Source organism: Cebidichthys violaceus, unplaced genomic scaffold, assembly GCF_023349555.1.
Source record: "Cebidichthys violaceus isolate CVI_PGR_0920_01 unplaced genomic scaffold, fCebVio1.0.p SCAF_7, whole genome shotgun sequence".
NCBI classification, from domain to species: domain Eukaryota; kingdom Metazoa; phylum Chordata; class Actinopteri; order Perciformes; family Stichaeidae; genus Cebidichthys; species Cebidichthys violaceus.
The window spans coordinates 2,638,149-2,657,417 of NW_027176927.1; the positions used below are offsets into that span (position 1 = coordinate 2,638,149).

General features: G+C 40.8%; 1 protein-coding gene across 1 annotated transcript; it reads right to left on the bottom strand.

Annotated features, from left to right (window-relative positions):
- Window positions 1–293: 293 nt before the first annotated feature.
- Window positions 294–18,051, bottom strand: rspo1 (R-spondin 1). Its single transcript, XM_068736054.1, has 6 exons — window positions 17,657–18,051; window positions 12,798–13,495; window positions 10,365–10,559; window positions 7,023–7,166; window positions 6,369–6,593; window positions 294–2,103 (listed from the first exon to the last, which is right to left on the bottom strand). Exons 2-6 carry the CDS (start codon window positions 12,892–12,894, stop codon window positions 1,886–1,888), a joined length of 879 nt encoding a protein of 292 aa, XP_068592155.1. The 5' UTR covers window positions 12,895–13,495; window positions 17,657–18,051; the 3' UTR covers window positions 294–1,885.
- Between the last annotated feature and the right edge of the window lie 1,218 nt (window positions 18,052–19,269).

Genomic DNA, 19,269 nt, shown 5'->3' on the forward strand with positions numbered 1-19,269 from the left:
AATCTCACTTTCTACAATATGGGGCATTTAACTTGTTACGACAACCAATAGAAATAATTGACAAAAATATAACCCAAATTGTAAAAACACAATGATCCACAACACAGTATAGTCTTGATTAGAATTTGTCCTTATGTGTAAAATGTCTCTACATTACAATACATACAAGTGTATATGTGGCACTATATAGACTGAGAGTATTTTAGGAGTCAACTCTGGATGAATAAACGTTGGATCAGTTGCAGACAAAATCATTCCAACTGAAATCAAACAAACTAATGGCAAAATCAGTGTATGACTGAAGTTCCAATCAGCTTCATCTGATCTTTATTTAGGCGTTCACAGAATAAGCTATACATGATGATTCTAATAATTGTATGATAAACACAGTTTGAAATATTCAGTATCACAATCCATAGTACGAATGAATAATGTAGCGTGTAACTTCTCCTGAAACTAATATCGTGTGTAAAGCAAACAGACCCAATGAAAAAAGTTTTAGGAAAAAAACAACAACTTTTCTCTGTATCTGTAACGTCATGAAGCTTTTGGAGTACAAATGTGTAAAATATGATTGTTCTGAAACTGCAGTAGGAAACATAGTGCAAAATCTTCAGACCCTGTTGCAAACAGACATGATTACTGAGCGGCTGATGATTTGATGGCTTATATGATAAGTGGCTTGTAGTTACTGCATATTTGATATATCACTGTGCATTTACATTTCCCTCCTCGTGTTTTCCAGAACCAATTCCTTCAATCTATGAGACCAAACATATGTGCAAACGTAAACACACATGTACAAACAGCTAAGTTCCGTGGACAAACTTGATTCTGTGCAGAAATGCATACAAAGTACACAAACACCCAGACTTTAGGTAGAGACACACACACACACACACACACACACACACACACACACACACACACACACACACACACACACACACACACACACACACACACACACACACACACACACACACACACGTTTGCATGCACAAAGGCACGCACATGCAACCTTGTACACATGCAAATACTCATGTTTTTATTCTTTGTTTCATGGTCAGTTATTTTCTGATACAAATAGCAACATTTAATTCGGAACAAACAACTAAGCTATCGAATGGCAAACGTTTGTGTTAAGACAGCGGAGAGGAAAATGAGCCAGTAATTCTCCTAAATCTTCTCTTCGGCTTCTTTTCTTACAAATGTCTTCTTCGAAATAATACACTGTATAGAAGACCTTTTGTCCTCAACAACCACAAATGATTTCCAGTGCCTTTCTTTTTTTTTTGTTTCATCTCACAACAGGACATAAAGGTACAAAGACTTAATAGTATTCATTATCTTTACACCATGTAAAACGGCTGTTGAGAAAATCCATCTGCTACTTCTCACACACATAAAAACAAATGAAGAACAGACTGTGATTGAAATCAGACTGGAACATAATACATCATAGACCAGAGGAGACGAAAGAGACCCTTCATTCCTTATCAGACTTCCAGCTTGAATGCTGCACAGGAATCGGTTCTTAGTTCAAGACGTGACATCGGTTGCGTTCATGACACGAACCGCATCAAACCGCAATCTTCAACGTGGCTTTGCAGTCCAACAGTGATCCCTCACGGTGGAGTGAAAATCATCAAGTCTTTCTGAACAACACTAAGACACTAGTATGTTCCAGATAATGTTCATCTATTCAAAAAGCTCAGTGAAGCCTTTTGTGTTGCAGCAATTCTCCAGTTCTCTTTGCATCTTCTACAATGCATAGCAGCATTAATCCATTCCTTCATCACTTTGATCTTTGTCTATGGCTGGTGCTGCTGGATGAGGCATTGTCTCTGTTTTGCTCTCAGCCCCATCCAGCAGGCGATGGAGTTTAGCTGACAGAGCTGGTTGTGATGCTGGGAGCAGTGGTGGTCCTGCTCTGCCCTTTTCGCCTCTTCCCTCCTCCTCCTCCTCCTCCTCCTCCTCCTCCTCCTCCTCCTCCTCCTCCTCCTCCTCTACTGCCATCTTTGCCTTCTCGTCCTCGCCCGTGTGCATTCTCCCTCTCTCTCCTGTTTGTATCATCTTGTCGGTCTGCCTTACTCTTCCTGTCTGAAATGACAATGCATAGAAAATATTGTTTACATTTCATACCATTTCTCAAATAAATTCCTGTAGGATATCTGTCATCACCAGATGTTGTATGTAGAAGTGCCTCCGCTTGGCTAAACAAAATTAAAAACATGGATTCCAGAGGGATGAGAGTGGATAATAAGGGATGTGTGTTGGATCTGGGCTTGTGGTTGTGATTATGTGATTTCTAATACAGGCAAAACAACCATGTGTGTGAACCATGCACATCTAGTCCAAAATTATTATTAAATGGCAACATAATGCTATGTTTAGTACAGCAGCAACCCGTGTGCCACAAGCAATCAACACATGATAAACAAACCTAACAGGATAAAATAATACAATATATCTAAACATTTGGAAGCCAGTGGTTTTTAGCCACATTAGTTGGTCAATCTGTCCACCATATCTCAAAACTGTTGGATCAATTGCCATGAAGTTTTGCACCGACATTCATGGTTCCCAGAGGCTAAATCCTAATCACTTTGATAATCCCCTGACTTTTCCTCTAACGTCCACATTGTGTTTTTGAGGGAAATATCTTGGCAACTATTACTGTTCTCCTCAGGAAGAATTGTTATAACGCTGGTGATGCCTTTATCTCTCGTGCCACCATCAGATCACACTTACTTTAGTTTATGACCAAGTACCTGAAACACTAATGACATTCCCATCAGCCACAGCTGTACTTTGTGTTTAGTGCTGATTACCAGCCGCGACAGCGACGCTGGTAATGCTTTTTAACTTGTGAGTCTGTGTTTGTGTCATCATAGAAAAATGGGGTCCTGGAGAAACCTACTGTATCGGGAACTACCACAGAATCGTTTTTTTTGTACTTTGCTAGGTGTTAAAATTTCTGTATGTCTATAGACATATTTTTTCACAGCAATAGCATCATAACCGTACGAGATGCAGTCACCTTAACAGGTGTGTAGTTAAGATCAAAATGAAGGCCGAGGTCAGATGGGTGCGGTGAAAGCAAGGACACCTGAAGTAGGGGGGTAGGAAGTGGGGAAGGGGTCATTGTCCACAGTGCGCATACTGACATTAGCGTTTAGCTGAAAGCACCACTGGGCCTAAGTGCAGCCTAAGAGAGCCGCTCTCGTGACTGCAGACTCTTAATTTCTATTTCAACAGCTACTCCCTTCTTGTTCCACTTAACACACACAGAGGACTCCCCCCATCTGCTCTCTGCTGGTTCTTTTGCACATTAGGATCCACACCTGTCATACATTTAAGAGTGTAATTGCTCTCTAAACACAAACATCCATCACAGTGTGGTTATCTTCCACACGTAACCCCTCAAAGAGAGTAAAGAGCTTAGTTGTGCTGCTGATTTTTAAAATACAGACTGTAAGAGCACTCACGACAGTCAAGTGACACAATTTTCTGTCACATAAATCACTTTAAAATCACTTCTGGTATAATGACTTAAACATTGTCGAGGGCCCAATAATGGCCCATAAGGACGTGGAGAGCAGTCAGAAAGTGGAAATGGACATTGCGTCTAGTGTCAGATGGTTATTGTTTAGGCTGCACTCAAAAGTATTTGTATAGCTGAGGGAGTGTAGTTACGCTGGAGGATGTTTGTTATGAACTTGTGCGTTGAGTCTCTGCACATCCTGGAAACTGAGTGAACACATGCCAAGGGCTGGACAGTGTTCACTACGCAATTGACAAGCGCTGGGCTTATGGCGCCACCATGTTTGTATACTGCTGTGCAGTAATAACTGAAGGTCTGTGTTTATTTCTCTACCAGCATTTTTAAACTTGTTGTACAAACAGTTATGATTCTTTGGTTTAAGCGCAAAGTAGAAAAACAAAAAGTCCACAATGTTTCTCAAATTTCACCCAATCGTGTTTCAACATAGCCAGTGAAAATCATTACACGGTGATGGATGGATGAATGAATGAATGTGGACAGACTTAATACGAGTGCTTCACTTCCGACCGAAAACGTGAAGGTTCAGTCCCACACAGTAGTGCGCAAACAGGAATAACTCACCTTTTCCAAGAGCCATTAGTGCCAAAAGCATGAAAACAACACTGGTGATGTAACTTGGTGAGTTGGACTCAAATCGTATCAGAAGATATTATGTCCAGCATGTTTATCAGTTATATGTTGTCTTGAATTAATAGACATATTGCTGAGGTTTTTATGGCCACCATTCAAACAAGCACTTCTTACTGAGCCGTAATAGTTTCAATTTCTATCAATGAGACACAATGACCGAGAGTGAAGCATGAGTGAAGAGTCCTCACACACACTCACGCATCTGAGCTGATGTGCTCACTGTGTAAGGACTTAATTACTCCTCTAACAAATCACAAAAGGAGCCAAGAGTGGGGGACTCCATCAGTTTATGACAGCTCTGATTGTACCTCCTCTCCATCCAAGCTAAACAATTTTGCCTGACAAATGCAATAACACATCCAGAAAATTCTGTTTTCGCGTGAGACCCTTTTGTAGAGCTTCAGGAAAAGGGGGAAAAATTTGCAGCCAAATCAACACAAAGCGTGAGTTCTGCAGACCACTAAATCACTAATGTTATACAATGTCTGCCCCCTGTGTTTTTATATAGCCAGCCTGCCAGCCAACTCCCACAGATGAATCCACAACTGCGCTCTTTTTTATTTATTTTTTTTTTTATTTTATTTTTTACAGAGTGAGTTTACCCACATGAACTGGTTCACCGGAGTCATTGTACCATCACCCATGAATTACCTCACTGAGGAAAATTCATTCCTGTGCATTTTGGCAGTAGTATGTCTTATTTTCATACAAAGGTATTTAGCGGCAGAATAGAGGAAAAACACGATTAAAAATCTCCTCGACAACAGCAGTCAACTTTGTAACAATCCAAAAAGCTTCCATGACTCATCACTCGTCAGGTGACACCTCACATAACATCCTTGCCTTTCTGATATGAACTACCTTTGCTCCAAGTTTAGAAATTTGGCAGTCTGCGTAGCAGTTTTCATAGGGCAGTTTATAATATTTCACTGATAATTATTCTTCTGAACCCATGGAAAACAGTCTTTCCAGGATGCAGGCAATAGACCGAGTAAATTTGCTTCTCATTTCTCAATTTGTGCTGTCACAGCCTGTCCAACGAAGATCCCGCTCCTCGCTGAGCAATTACAAGCCACGCCAGCCTCCTTCCCTCCAGACATGACCACAGATCTATATGGGACGATGTCAGATCATGTTCTGTTCTTTCGACTCAGATCCCTATAGGAACTGTTCCAGAGTAGAGAATGGCGCTTGAATATGCAAGCCTCCTACATGTTTATTCACATATATGCAGGCAAATCAGGCAATCTGTTACATGTTGCAACATCTGTACAGTTGCCAACACTATGCAAATATAGTTGCGCAATATGGCTGCTGCGCCCGAATTCCCCAAAGTGTGCCACCGTCCCATAAAGGCTTTAAATACAACTCGTTTACAATTCTCTCAGTCCTTGTAAATGAATGTAGGTTCATAGAACAACAACAACTACTTCTTATTTCTGTGTAACATAAGGTTTAACATTGGAACACATCTGCCTGTAAATATGTCCTCACTACTAAGGACAAATTGTTTAAAACCAAATAACCAGGATCATTGTTGTTTTTGTTGTACTTTTCTTCCAATAAACTCCAGACCTATTGGCCAGATCTGTCATTTATTAGCTGCGATCGAGGCCAAGAGTGACGAATAAGCTGTTGTGAAAGTTGATGATGGTCATTGACTGTTAACCTGCTGGAGAGCAAGCTGCTGTGTGGATGATAAGAGCCCAAGCAAACATGTCATGGTCGTGTAAACCTCACGCTTCAATGGTCGTCAGAACAAATAGCTCTTTCTAGCTCTGATCCTTGTCCAGCTTTGCAGTGCGTAATGCCCGCCCTTCATCTGCTTGGCTCGTAGATAGTGTTTATTGTTTACATGCTGCAAAGTCAAGAGATTCTGTATCCTTCTGTGAGCTCAGCCAAACCAAACCCAATCAACATACGGCAGGTCACAGACACACTGGCGGGAATGCAGGTCTTTGGATGTTGAGTAATGGTTCCATCAGTCATCGTATTAACTGGTGGAGGCGTTTCATGAAGCACATGGGCTTTATTGCTTGATCATCAGTAATCTGAGTGCCGTCACCTGATTTATTCATGATTAACTTGTACTGTTTAATTAGAAGTCCTTACTTCATGTCATTTTCTCTTCAATGGATCTGTTTTCGGCAGTATGAGTATTTGTGTTTACCTCGCACACATGGCGTCTTGGTCACAATGCACTTCCTCCTCTCTGTCTGCGGAGCACAGGTCTGTGAGGGTACAAAGGCCGGGGAGGTGTCTGGGCTGTGGACCTGCAGAAGGGGCACGCGGACTCGAGACTGCGAGCCTTTCTTAAATCCACATGTTTTGTTCTTCTTCATACAGGAACCCCATTCGCTCCACTCGCCCAGTTCACACTCTTCAGGACGCTGACCTGGATCAAAAAGGGGACTGAGGTAGTGAGTGAATGTTCCACAGCTCCAACATCACACATTTGTTTCACAGCCTTCACATCTGCTTTTTACAGCTCAGCAGTTTTACTTCAGAATAATGACTTTGAGATATTCCCAAATCTGAATACAATTTTATCTTTTTTACTTGAGAGGTATGAAAATTAAAATGTACCAAAGCATATGTCTATTAAGTATACTGCGCTCCCAACAAAAGCTAGGTTTTAGGGGTTACGTTGATATATCTTCTAACTTGTGATCTTCTACGAATTTAGAACAACAACAAAAAGAAAAGAACAGCAAGGAGAGATGAAGAGAAGAAATAATAAATGCTGGTTCATTATAGGAACATTGAGAGATGCTATGGCTAAAGTTTTGAAATGAGTAAACAGTTAAGGTCAAAGGTCACTCACCAACACACTCCATAGACTCATTGGCGGTGCGCTGGCCTGGAGGGCAGCTGACATAACATCGCCCACTGTGTGAATACAAGCCCTCCTTACATTTTGTGCAAAAATTGCGATTGAAACACGCTTCACAATTGTCTATTTTACATTCTGAAAGACAAAAAGAGAGGATCAAATGAAAGGATCAAATCAGTTTTAATCACATTGTGTCTGTGTTCATTTTGTTAGTTTTAGATCCTTTATCTTGTTCTCGAGAAATTTCTACAGGAAACAGAAATCTCTTTGAATGAATTATTCATTGCATTGTTGGCTGAAAAAGCAAATGGTTCTCCGGAGAGAGAACAAGAGGAGCTTGGATTTTATTTTCTCTGAGAGATTTATTAGCGATTAAACAACACATTGTCTATTTAAAGGGAAGTCCACTCTTCTTCTCTTAAAAACACATGCACCACAGGCCTTGTTTTTTATTAAAGCTGGTGTGAACGAGTGCAGCCAGGAGTGTATCGCTTCAGTGGGTTTCTCAAGAGTTTCTGCACGCCACAGACTCATTAAAATGTCTCAAAAAAAAAAAAAACTTGAAATTTGGATAATTACAAGCACAGGAGGATAAAAAGCAGACAACTTAAAAGACCCCAAAAAGCTCTGGCCTCATCTTGAAAGGCACATCTTTATTCTCATGTCAAACAGCCGAGAAAGATGGGAATCTGTGGGTTCCTGTCAATATTTCTATTTATGGAAATGTATTCAGATCTAGACTCACTTTATTGATGTGCACTAAACTTAGTCAGTATGTCTACTCTGCAGCTGGTCTGATGCCAAGGTCAGAAATGACCTAACACTTAATCCTCACTGGGTTCTTTCCTCCTGCTCCCAATTACTATTTTTAAACTGTTGACAACTAAATTTGACAGTACTGATGTTTGCAGCCCTATAATGTAAGTCAAATGTTGAGAAAAAGACATTCTGGGATATGTATGAAGTCAGATGATTGGATAATAACCACGGTTAGCCACTGAGGGCCTCCAAAAAGAATTTGCTGAGGAAATTCCGACCTCTCTGCAACAAACCAAGACGGGGTTGAATTTGTTGTAAATGATCCAATATTTTGATGACAGTGAAAAAATGTCTCCGCTCTAAGTTTGCCACATAGTGACTTGAAACTTGAGTTGAAACTCGTCCTCAAAAGTCTTGAGACTTGACCTGGACTCAAGATTTGGGACTCGTAAACAATCTATATTTCATTTACTTTAATTGTTTTTGGCACATTAACAAATAATGAAAATGTCTGAGCTGAATGTCATTACCTCTCTTATTATCATATCAATAATAACAACATTATTGCAATATCTAAAGAAAATTTGAACATCAGTCAAATTCATCTTTCACTTTGTTCATTTTGCATTTTTGTGTTTGTTTTTGGAAAATTAATTATTCTTAAAAAAAACTGTATGGGGTAGAGGGAGAGAGTCTGTAACTATTTAAGAGGCACTGGATTATTTACACTATATTATCATATATGTATTATTAACATGATATCAATATTACATTTTTATAAAATGTTGAGTGAGACTCTTGAATAAAGATGGGTAAGTTGATTTGAGTTTGTTTGTATTTGTTTGCTCATCGAAAAAAAGTAAAATTCCCACACAGAATTCACTAATGCTTTTTGGTTATTTTATCAAGACATTTCTTTTGGTGCACTTGTACATGCACACTTATAGGCACACTGTATATATAGCAATAAAAGACGTGAATGTAGAGGAATCCTAATTTTTTCAGATCAGTTTGACGAGTGCCTATGGTTTGCATGCTCCACATTATATCTTAAGTGTGTCATGCAGTGTGGGACTCCCACTGTCTGGTCTTGACTCTGTCTCAACCCCTTCAAAGTCTTGGTCTTGTTTCGGTCTTGGTCTCAGTTGAGGTGGTCTTGACTAAAACGCTGTAGCCTAAGGGTGACCATGGCTAAGTGGAGAGCAGGGCTGCCTTTCATCAGAGGGTCGGCGGTTCGATCTCCTGCTCTATGAGTGTCATGTCATTGTGTCCTTGAGCCAGACTTAACCCCAAAACAATTGCTCCTGGTGTGTAGACGCAATGTACTGAATTGTAAGTTGCTTTGGATAAAAGCTACATGCTTTGAGACTCGACTTGGACTTGAAATAATGATGTGAGCATCTCTGCTTTGGGTTTAGAGAAAATATGATTTAGCACATCTGACAGGTATTATTTGATGCAGAAATGGCCAGTCACGAAAAATATCTACAGACAAGAATGGCATGCATTTTTCTTCCCGTAGCAGAAAATCACAACAGGCTGCTGCGCACAGTCGCTGCCCACCAAACACCTACACCTACAACTAACTTGAAGTTAACTAACTTTGAACATTTTAGTTAATTATTGAGGTAATAAATGTTTTACTTTGCAAAGGATGATCATTTTAGACCCGCTCACATAAAAACAATCTTTTCCATAGTTACTTCATACAGCTTATGATACAGTTAGTAAGGGTGTAACATAATGAAATATGTATAAAAGTGAAGGCATAATAAACTGGTTGAGATCTGGCATGAACTTTGCACATGAGGGTCAAATAAAAAACACAAACATCCTCTCGAAAACAGACAAACAACAATGCAATTGAGATGTTTTTGTTGGGATTTTGTTCCGATCGTGTTTTCTGCCCACATGCAATGGGAAACAGACTGAGGTGCTGGCACAACAATACGGGACCAGTGCCACCAGAACCAACTAAGTAACTTTGGTAATTCCTGTGAGTGTAGTCATCCTTCACACACCTTCCAAATAAGCCAAATGTGCTTATAAAGATAATAATGAAGATCACCGCAATTAAAAATGTAACTGACATTCCTCCAGTTCAGCAAATACTTTGCTGGATTTGGTGGGTTTCTTCTCCCTTCTGCACCAGGATGAGTAGCAGCAACAGAAGGATTTCATCAATTGGTCATTCGTATTCACTCATAGTTATTGACAAATAGTAGCACAGAGAATAAAGAGTGTGGACAATTGGTAGATCATTATTCTCTGCATGCAAATTTTAGGTATTTGTTAAACCCATAAAAGTGGTGCAGCAAAGTGAAAATACACAAATAAAACAAAGAAACTAGTAGGGTATCCCTCTACTTCTCCAAATATTGTACATAAACAGGAGATGATGAGCCAAAGACAAACAGATCGTTTACACTTCTGCTTGATTTGACATCAGCTGTGGGGATTTTTATAGAGCAGGCTGTTGCCAGCGGGTGAGCTCGAGCCTGCATGTATTTGGATGTTCACAGATGTGTATCTACATCGCTTGCTCTAAAGTCTACAACACAAAGCAAAACTCACGGGTGCATCTGTTGTTGCCTTCTGGGTTCCTCATACCAAAGTATCCCATGGGGCAGGAGGCGAGGCACACACCTATCTGACGGATATCATTGCGCTCCAGGAAGATGAAGAGCTTCGGCCTACATTTAATGCAGCCGTTATACTCAGAGCATCGGTCACAGCCTTTGGGGCAAGATGGTGGCCCCTCAGTACTAACTGTGGAAACATAAACATAACAAACAGAGAGAAAGGAACAGTCAGTTTAAAGGAATACTTTTGTATATCGTAACAAAATGCAAGTGTTTAGGCAGTTTAAGAGCATACGGCTGGATAAATGAGACTTGGAGACTTTTTGGGATTCTACATTCACCATGGAGGCATGGAAGAAAGACCAAGCTTTCTTCAAGAATTCAAGGTAACACAGGGTGATTAATTGATCGAACAAATGGTCCCAGTGGGGGTGAAGTATTCCTTTTTAAAGTAGGCATCAGAACTGCATGTTGTACTATCCCATAAAAAGATCAATTGTTTCCAGCCAAATATGATTTTTAATAAGATAATAAAAAGGGCATTTGTCAACATTCTGCCTATGAGAACAACATTGGAGAACTTTAATATTTTGCTGGCATCTCCACAGGTCCAGCCATAAACCTGCCACTGCTTTATCGCTCCAACAAGCTCGAGTTAATGCTTGCAGTTTTATCTTACCGGGGCCCAGGCCAAACATCTTTGTTTGAACAGTTACTCAGTGTTTACTTCAAATGCTAGCCGGAGATCCTTAACAGATTTTGATTTGGAGAAACCAGGGTAATTATGGCTGACAGCCTCGCAAGAGCCGGTCAAAATAAGGCAATGTACTTCAGAAAAGGCCTCTACTGGGGTGAATCAGAAATGATCTGGACATCAAAAAACTGCAATAATGATGGACATGTCCAAGAATCAAATACTGCCAGTGTTGTTTTTGTTTTTTTAACAGTAGTACCAAGTATCTCCCTGTCCTAAGTCTGAAAATGCACTGCAGATGCATTTACTTCACGTCCTTTTAATCCCAGACTGTTTCACCAGTTCCGATACACGCAACCACTAATCTAAATCATTTCTAGGAAAAGCGTGTCAAAGTGCCCATAATTTTTCTAGGAGCCATTCAGAGACAAAACCACAGTCGTCGGAGATGATTTACATTCCTGGTCTGTATCAGCTCTAAATATACATACTGTCACAAAGCAATCCATCTGTCGCACCCGCCTCCCAGAGAGAAGTCGGATGGCAAAAGCGTTAACAGGGTTCTCACATGAACAGATTACATCATGCGTGAGTTGCGGTAACCTCAAATGCAGCAATTACAGCCAGGTCTTGTTGCTCACCATCACCAATGAAGAAAAACTGATATTGGTCATGGGGAGTAATCTTTAACCGCAGCAGAGGGGAGTGCATGAATCAGATGATGTGGTGTTGTAAACTGTTTGTGAGACGCGGTGCTTTGAAAAAGAAAGTTTGTGGTGTCTGAAGCTACTCACCGATCTCTGCATGACACTGAACTCATTCAGAGAGAGGAATCTGATGACATTAAAGATGTAAAGGCTGTATATCAGAGGTGTAAATTTCAGACCACTTCCTTATCTGGGGGGGAAATCCTCAACCGACTGACGCTGTAGAGGGCGCTTATATATGGTGAATGACCCAAATCCTTCTGTCCTCATTACAATGGCACATGACAAACTGTGATAGCATTGAGGCATTGCATATACATGTGCGTCTACTTAAAAAATATTTTATTTCTATTACCGAAACGACAGTTCTTCCTTCCCAGCGTGTGTGATTTTAATAAAACCACATCTGTTACATGTGGCCAGGCATGGTATTATATGAATTCTGGTTCGCAGAGGTTGGGCTGAGCTTGGCATTGGCTGAAAGCTCCTTGTGTGTAAAGGAAGAATTATTTCAAAGCTGACAGTAACACCAGCACTGAGGCTCTAAGGCCAGAGATATACTGCAAGTCGGGCTGAGCACCATCTCTGTGGTTGCATGAGGTCAGAAAAATGCTTTCAACAACACAGGCAGCACGGTCCAATTCAGAGCTTAGAACTGTCCGGTACTCATTCCGTTATATGCCCACAGAGCCGGACACAAAAAGAGTGATGGCTTTGAAGGCAAATCTATCAAAACCCCCTCTATAAACAATCCTAATACGCATAAAAGTTTTACATAAACTGAGAGAGGCATGATCTTAAAAAGAGGAAGAAAGACGAGCCATTCAGGGGAAACACTGAACCTAGCATAACCCTTGTAGGAAAAACAAATAAGAATGACGGGAAGATAAACAAAATGTTACCTTTACTTTGCTTGTTAAATGTTTACGAGACATCCACCACTTTGGCCGCAGAAACAAAAGGCAGCAGTGCTGAAGAGGAAGAAAAAAAGAGATCACAACAAACTGAGAAAGAGAGAACTCACCCCGTCTCTGCCTTCTCGCCTTGGAGAGCTTGAGAGCATCGCTGTGACCCATGGAGCTGAGGAAGACCATTGCCAGCGCCACCAGTCCCAGCTGCATAGTCCCTGTTGCCTTCCTGGCCACGCAGGGTCCCCCCCTGCGACCAGATGGATCAGGTGGGGGGGCCCCCTTCCTTTGTGGGACAGGTGGATCCCTCTGCTGCTGGGACAGATGATCCCTCTTCTCTCCTGTGGTGCTGCTGTCTTTCCCTGTCTGTCTCTCCCTTTCCTCCCCTCTGTCTCTCTATATCTTTCACTCTAGTGGCTGCTGCGTCGACAAGTCTGTGTAGTGGAGGGTGATGCTGCGGTTGCAAGTCCAAACAGGCCCGAGGCGCAACAAGCCATCATGCTGGGGGTAGTACTGGCAAAGGGAGTAGACAGCGCTGGGTTGTAGGATGGAGAGGGGGGTTGAGGGGTTGCACGGAGGATAAAGAGGAAGAAAGACCGGAGAGGAGATTGTTGAACTTCTGGTGGGTCAACCCATGAAGCTTGGGGTGGGCTGTCAGGAAAGCAGGGAACCCGCTGTTGGAAGATGGTTTCCTCTCAGTGAGTGCCTGTGCTCACAAGTATGTGTGAAGCACTAAAATGCAGGCTTGCAGATTGAAATAAGACAGATGCAGGTTCTTGACTATGTGTGACACCACATCTGCTTGTACCAGGACCTGCTGAATAAAAAAAGTAGGAGAACACAGACAGATGGGGAACAGGTTTCGGAGAAGGGTTGTTACAGGTAGATTACATAAAAGAAATACTTTGATGAAAGATTCAAAGATGAATAGATTTTATTTTGTTTGTTTGATCAGAAAAAAACTAAGGTGTAAAAACAACAAGTCGCAGTTTTACTAGGGGTTATGTGTCAAACTATTTCTGGGCCAGGCGCGCTGACTTCCTGAAGCCTAGCATTCACATAGCTATGACAAGACTTCAAAAGTCACTGCACCTCAACCCCGCAAGGGGGGGGTCAAAGGGTACACATGACCCCCGCCAAAGACAAAAATGGGGGGGCCCATGCAGGTCTATGGTTGACCCTTAAATGGGATCAAGTACAACGATTTACTTGCTGACTTATATCACTGACAATACAAGTGTATTTACATGATAAATTAATGTATTGTTATTATTACAACCCATTTCAACTTGTCATCTGATATTCAGCCCCCTGTCCATAATTCATAATGATCGGCCTGCTGCACCCGGCTAAGAAGTAATCCAAGAAATAACTACAACTTGTAGTTTGCATCCTTAGTTTTTTGCACAAACTTAGCTTTGAATTTCCATTACCAGAGGCAGACTAGCTGTTACCCCCTTTTTCCAGTCTTTGTGCTAAGCTAAGCTAAGCTAACCAGCTGTTGTAGCTTCATATCTGTTGTACAAATATGAGCTAAGTATCAATCTTCTCATCTAACTCTCAGCAAGAACAAGAATAAGCATATTTCCCAAATATTCCTTCAATATGTTTTTCCAATAGTGATAGAATAATATCAGTGTACTATTAACACATTTACATACTCAAACAAGCAACATTAATTTGTTACCCAGTGCGACAAGGATATATTGTTTTCCCTAAACTACATTCATTCAAGTTTCAGCCGAAAAACCACAATAAACTTCATGGTCATAGCATTTTAGGCTGTAGTTGGACTTGGATGATGAATTGAGCATGTTTGTCCTTTGAAAATACAGTGGAGTCAACACTCGCTGAGAAATGCAACACACACTCGGACTGAAAGCCGTTGTCATATTTGGTACTGAGATCGTTTTTAGATAGTGTCATACGCTGCCTGTATTTACAGCTCTTGTGTGAAGAGGACACACAGAACATGTTAGGATCTGAGCAATGGGAGGTCCTCCCTCGCAGCTCAATAAAGAAAAATAGAACCATATTTGGCTGTTGAGTTGGTTATGGCTCTGAATCACACAAAGGACAATGCCATTTGGTGCGTCGGAACATTCCAGCAAGCAACATTACATTATTATTTAAAGTATAAATCTAAAGGGAAAAAAATAATTTCAGATTTCACCATTCTCCTTTTCATTGGACTGACCCAAAACAATTTGACATATCATATCACATCATACAATCTTTGAAAAGTACAGCTTGTCACATTATATACTGTGTGTGTGTGTGTGTGTGTGTGTGTGTGTGTGTGTGTGTGTGTGTGTGTGTGTGTGTGTGTGTGTGTGTGTGTGTGTGTGTGTGTGTGTGTGTGTGTGTGTGTGTGTGTGTGTGTGTGTGTGTATATATATATATATATCTCAAACAAAAACAGAGGACAGAGGCACATGTATCCTCTCCTAATTGGGAAACACTGCAGACTCTCTTCCCCACCAGTAGGCTGATTTTCTTCTTAACACTTAATGACTAACAATGTCATTGACACCTCTCGGCTAAAGTCATATTTACAGGCATGAGCCAAAAGAGTGGTGCAAGCAGCCAGTCTTCTGCAGCACCTGTTACTTGAGAGAGTGATGATTGGAGAATGGGACATGCTAAGTCTCTGGATCACTCAGAACATAACCTTTCCAGCACTGAGTAACTCAAGACATGTGCCAGAGACTCTTTCACAAGCCAGCACTCCCACAAACTGCCAGAAGCACACCTCAGCCCATCCATATCTGCTCTCACACGCCATGCAGATAAGAAACAGGGTCTGACTGTAAACTCACTGAGAAAACTGATTGTTGTGTACTCTTAGCCCATCTGTTTCAAAAAAGTGCTCTGTCTCTGCTCCCTCATCCATTAAACTGTGTGCCTTTCCTCACCATCAGCCACATTCAGCTGAGCTCATTGAAACTAAGCCCCGCTCATCAAATAGTCAGGAGATGAAATTGCCTCCTTTTGTAAGTCCTAAGTTTGATCTATCAATTATTCAAGAGCTGAAAGGGAGCTCCCACACTGGGAATTTATTGAACTCGAGAAGGTGCCACAACTCTGAGCTCAGAGTTACAAATGCAACCTGTCGATGAACTTTCTGCCTGTAGCTGAACCTACTGCCTTTTTGACACGTATTTCAGAACTGTACAAAGATCACCAACGCATTAAAACCTGTACTACAATGCCTCAATTACACACAAACAGGGTAACGCCTGATTTTGCAATGTGCAACGAGAGACACAGACGGCAAAGAAAGGATTTTTAAAAAGGCACAAATTTCAGACATGTCATTGTGAGTTCATGAGTCGTTTCTCCTCACATAGGAATGATCACAGGTTGGGGCCAACATTTCCCTGTTCCCTGCAACATGTGGCCCTACACCTACCTCACAACACGAACCTCACCTTTTTTCAAAACTACATCAGCTATTCTCCAGAAATAAAAAAGCGGTAAATTCTGGCTTTTAAATAAGCAAATTTTCCTCCCCAATTTTAATTTGATTTCACCCAGTAATCGTGACCATTCATTTTCAGTTTCTTTTGATCATCATATAATCCCTGATTTGTACATCCAAGTCATAAACTTTAGCGCATGCTCGCCAGCCTAGCCCACAATGAAAACCAGAAAGAGAAGAAGAACACGAAGAGATGATGTAACAGAAAAGAGGGAATAAGGACATGAAGTGTTGACTGAAGCTATTGTCAGAGAAAACGGAGACATCATCACCTGTATGCTCTCAACACCTTTTAATCTAAATCTGTTGATGATAAGTAGCCTGCCCACCTCAGCTATCTCTTGGCAGAGTGTTGAGAAACACCTGGCTGCGCTACGAGCACCAACAGAAGCCTCGACCATTTTGGTAATCACTTCCAGTTCCTTGGCTCTGCAGTTTAGAGAGTTCAGGCAGTGAGAGGTCAAATGTGCAGCAGTTGAAAAACACTCAATGCTCACACGCAGAGGAGAACATCACCATACTCTGCCTCCAATCAAACCACCAAAAGGCTCTCTCTTTTAGAGTTTCCATGTAATACTTAAGCCCACACAGTTCCAGCAGTCAGAGGGTTGATCTTGTACAGCTCAGTTGAGCAAGGCTTTGCCTCTGAGGCTCCATGCTGGATTACAGCTGTTTGCATTGCACTGCTCCTCAGGGAGAAGGAAAATCAAGTGCAGATCCCCACCTGTCTCCAGTCCAACACCTCCGCCATCACCTCACTTTCCTGTTGTTTTTCTGAATCTCTCCCTGCCTGTCGCTTTGAAGCTGGGGAGGCCGACATGTATATATCTCCAGCTAGTGGTGTGTGTGTGTGTGTGTGTGTGTGTGTGTGTGTGTGTGTGTGTGTGTGTGTGTGTGTGTGTGTGTGTGTGTGTGTGTGTGTGTGTGTGTGTGTGTGTGTGTGTGTGTGTGGGTCTGGGTCTGGGTGTGTGCGCATGTGTATGGATATGCTGCAGAATGTAATCCTAAAAAGTAAACGGTATCTGTCACACTCTAAAATTCAGATTAGTCAGTGAAAGGATCTGTGTGCCAAAATTAATTCTCCGTATTAATACACAATTTTGGCTAAATATTGGGTGAGTTTGGAAATATATTTGAGGCAAAAGTCACATCAGCACTCACGACGGCTAAAAATTAGGCACTTAAAAATCTTAAATTGAAATCATCTCACAGGGATAATGTATTGATTGCAACATAAACCCTATTAGGGTCGCCACCGGCATACATTCAATAATTGTAATCGTTATAATAATGACGACAATAATGCTTAATTATCATGTCAAAACGAGAATCTTTGCTATACATTTAGGGTACAATAAAGTAGCACAAACAACATTCTAGGTTTTCTAGTGAAACCTCCAAATTAGGATATTAATTTATTCATAAAAAAAACGCGAAACAAAGCTTTGACTCAGTTAATACAAATAGTAAAATGTGAAATAAGAATCAACCCACCTGTGCAGCGAGGTCTCCGAATAATGCTGTTCATTGAGCAGTCGGGTTTCAATTTCCTTTTTTATAAGGGAAAATCCGTTAGTTGTTTGGTCGCAAATAACTCCTCCTCCAGGATACCCCCATGCAACTTTTCTCTGTCATCATTTAAAAAGACATATTATTTCATTTCTTTCACATTTGTCACAATTTCGAAGCAACTTCCTGGCAGGCTGTGAAGTGGATGCACAAGATAGAAAATGTGCAATGGATTAAAAATAAATTCCTCCAGTAAAAGATGATATGCATAACAAAAACATACAGGCTATTCCGATGAACTTAGTCACTCAGACTTTTTAAGTCAGAATGTTTGCACTGAAGCTCCTGCGAGTTGCGCCTTTTAAGTCCACTTTGGAGCGTCGAACCGCATCCAACTCAGAAGTACTTAGAAAGCCGTGATATTTGCATCCAAACTGCAGCACTGCCAGCGGGCATTACAGGCCCCACCCCTCCAATCCTCACTGAGAGATGAAAAACCTGCGGTGGACTTGTGTAAGTGTTGCCGTTAAACAACTAATAATGTATTCAAATTCACATTGATTCTTTAATGGGATTTTTAAAGATATTTCTTTTCTCATGGGCCTTCATCCTGGATAGAAAACAAACACAGAAGGGACCTTCACCACCTGTAAATGATTTAGTGTGATCAGTTTCAGTTTGTTCTGCATGCAGCTTGAGGTTTCTGACTTCTGATTTGATTTAACAACAAAGCAAAACCCAGAGCGCCCGCCACATTTATTTATTTGTACAACCTTTAGTCCCATTGAGCAGGAAAGATGCAGCACAGAATATTACAACAAAAAAAAACATGTTAGTCATTAAAAATATTACAAAGTATAAAATACAATATAGTAAAAGACAGTTTTTCCACATACACCTAATTATTAAGGTTATTCAATCAGTGGTTCAGAAATTAGTTTTTAAAATCCACTTCAGGGTTTAACCAATATTTTATTAACCATATAGTTATTCTACATAGTATCAAATATTGTATTAGATAACTGTAGGTTTCTCTCAGCATGAAATTAATTAATGAGATTGAAAGAGAAATCAAGCCAACCAAGAAATGCGTTTGATTCACACATGTAAATACGATCATATGGAAATCTGGAGGAAAATATAATGGTGCTGCAGCTAATTTAGGTCCATGTGCCTCTAGAAAAAATGAAATCTGAATCAAATACACAAAATATCACAATCCTTTAGGGCAGTTAATCATTAGGAATAATAATCAGTATATATTTCCAAATTTCTGAAATTTCACCATTTCCTCAATATCCAACAGGGGGCCATAAACAACAAATCTTGGAGACCAGCATTCTTTGTTGATAAATGTCACAGTCTCAAAACAGTGTTACGATGAGAAGGACTACTGGATAAACACTAGCCACATTCAGTTACACTTGTCCTGCTAAAGGATTTATCCTGAGAATTAAGTTACAGTGCGGGCTGTTTGTTTTTTTTGCAGAGTCGCCAAGAAATAAACATTTTCGGGGCTCTGGCTCTGTTACATCGTCACTTAATCTTTAGGACAGCCTGTGATGCAGTTGGACATCTTCTACCAACATGGAAGAACA